The sequence below is a fragment of the Metopolophium dirhodum genome, chromosome 2 (genome assembly GCF_019925205.1).
Source record: "Metopolophium dirhodum isolate CAU chromosome 2, ASM1992520v1, whole genome shotgun sequence".
NCBI lineage: Eukaryota > Metazoa > Arthropoda > Insecta > Hemiptera > Aphididae > Metopolophium > Metopolophium dirhodum.
Genome location: NC_083561.1, coordinates 20,146,196 through 20,147,844, shown reverse-complemented (window position 1 = coordinate 20,147,844; position 1,649 = coordinate 20,146,196). Strand labels below are relative to the sequence as shown.

Here is a 1,649-nt window from a genome sequence, read left to right as displayed (position 1 = left end):
GGCCAACAACGTCCTCACTAAGCGTGCTTCCTTCTTGAGAATTTATTATTGGCCCATGTGTAGTATAAAGTGTATTTTAATTCAACTTACTTGATTACTGACTATATAAACCAACGGAAAATATAAAAAACATGTTATGATGTTGTGGTATGTGCCACCACCCACTAGGCTATCCGTTCAATAATAATTTGCAAAAATAAGATTTTACAATTGGTACTACCTAGTACCTATAGGTATAATTGATTCAATTAGATATCTACTTAATAATTACTTAATTTATTAGAAAATATTAACTTAATTATTATTTTATACTGTTAATACCGGCCATTTACATAGTTTTCCACCTCATCGTTTGGGTTTTTGACACTAAAATTAGCTTGGTCAGATCCTTTATTTATATATTTACAAATGTATTTGATGGCCTGAACTGAGTGGCAGTACTCGACATTTATGTGCGCGTTAAACGTCCTACACAATAATGGAGAATAAGGGACAATCCACCTATTATCAATGTTGAAAGTACTTTCTCTGATATTTAACGTATTGCTCTGGCCTCCATTTTCGGCGTCACAACGACGATAAACTGGATATCCGTCCTCTCCGGTTTGGGTATCGTTTACGAAACGTCGCGGGTACTTTTTTGTGCAGATACCGTTTTTCATACATGGTGCTGTTAAGTTATGCTCTCCGCATGGACCGTGCACCATATTTTTAGTCACGATATCGTACAATATCGGGTCGTTTTGTTTGTTGGGCAGTTCTGCAACTATGACACTATCAATTTCGTCTGGCTGTATTTTTCTTTCTAGCCAAAACAGCAAATGACAGTGAGGTAAACCCTGCTTCTGCCACTCCACACTGTCCATGTAACATTTCACTTTGCCGAATATTTCATCTTTTGTGAATAATTTTATGAATTTTTTCATCTTTAAATGAAATACCCTTGAAATTATGTCATGACCGCTGTCCAGTTGATAGTTCCGCTTTAATTTCAGGCCATTCGGGGTTACACGTAAAAGTAACAAATAAGTCTGGTCTCCCGTAGTTACGGACATAAGCCATCGCATCTTGCGTTTTTTCGTGTAGATAACGCGGAGAACCTGTGAATGAAGACGGCAAGATTACGCGCTGACCGATGTTTGATGGGTCAACATTTGCGTCTTGGTTTAAAGTGTCTCTGAGGTGAATATATTCTTCAGCCCTAAGTCTCTGTTGATTACGGCATATGTAATTTAATCGTTCCGAAATAATTTTTGCCATCATATCGACAATATATTGGCTAATTAAGTCCCTGTAATAATGTAGTGGATTAAAACCATCTCTAACCATCAATCTAAATGCATAAAATTGCATACAGGTCACAGTTTTATTACGGGCAGTACTTTCTTGAGGAATGGTCAAATAATAGCCGTTTTCTCCCATTACAAACATCAATGGATATTGGAGAGTATCGTAAGATCAGTGTAATTCAGAGACCCTTTTAAGTTGGCCGTCTCTACCGTGCAGCACGATATCTCTGGGACCTTTTTCTTCATCTACCAAAAGAACAGCTACCTCGTTTACAGCTGGAGCATTATATCTGCCCGGGTGTGCTGTCTGTATTGGGCGGCCGGAGTGAATAATTAACTTTAAATTATCCGAAGAGTTTT

The 1,649-nt window shown here is 37.7% G+C and overlaps 1 protein-coding gene across 1 annotated transcript; it reads right to left on the bottom strand.

Moving 5' to 3' along the window:
- Positions 1-314: 314 nt before the first annotated feature.
- LOC132938799 (uncharacterized) lies at positions 315-926 on the bottom strand. The gene has a single exon (XM_061005809.1). The coding sequence runs from the start codon at positions 924-926 to the stop codon at positions 315-317; it is 612 nt and encodes a 203-aa protein (XP_060861792.1).
- Between the last annotated feature and the right edge of the window lie 723 nt (positions 927-1,649).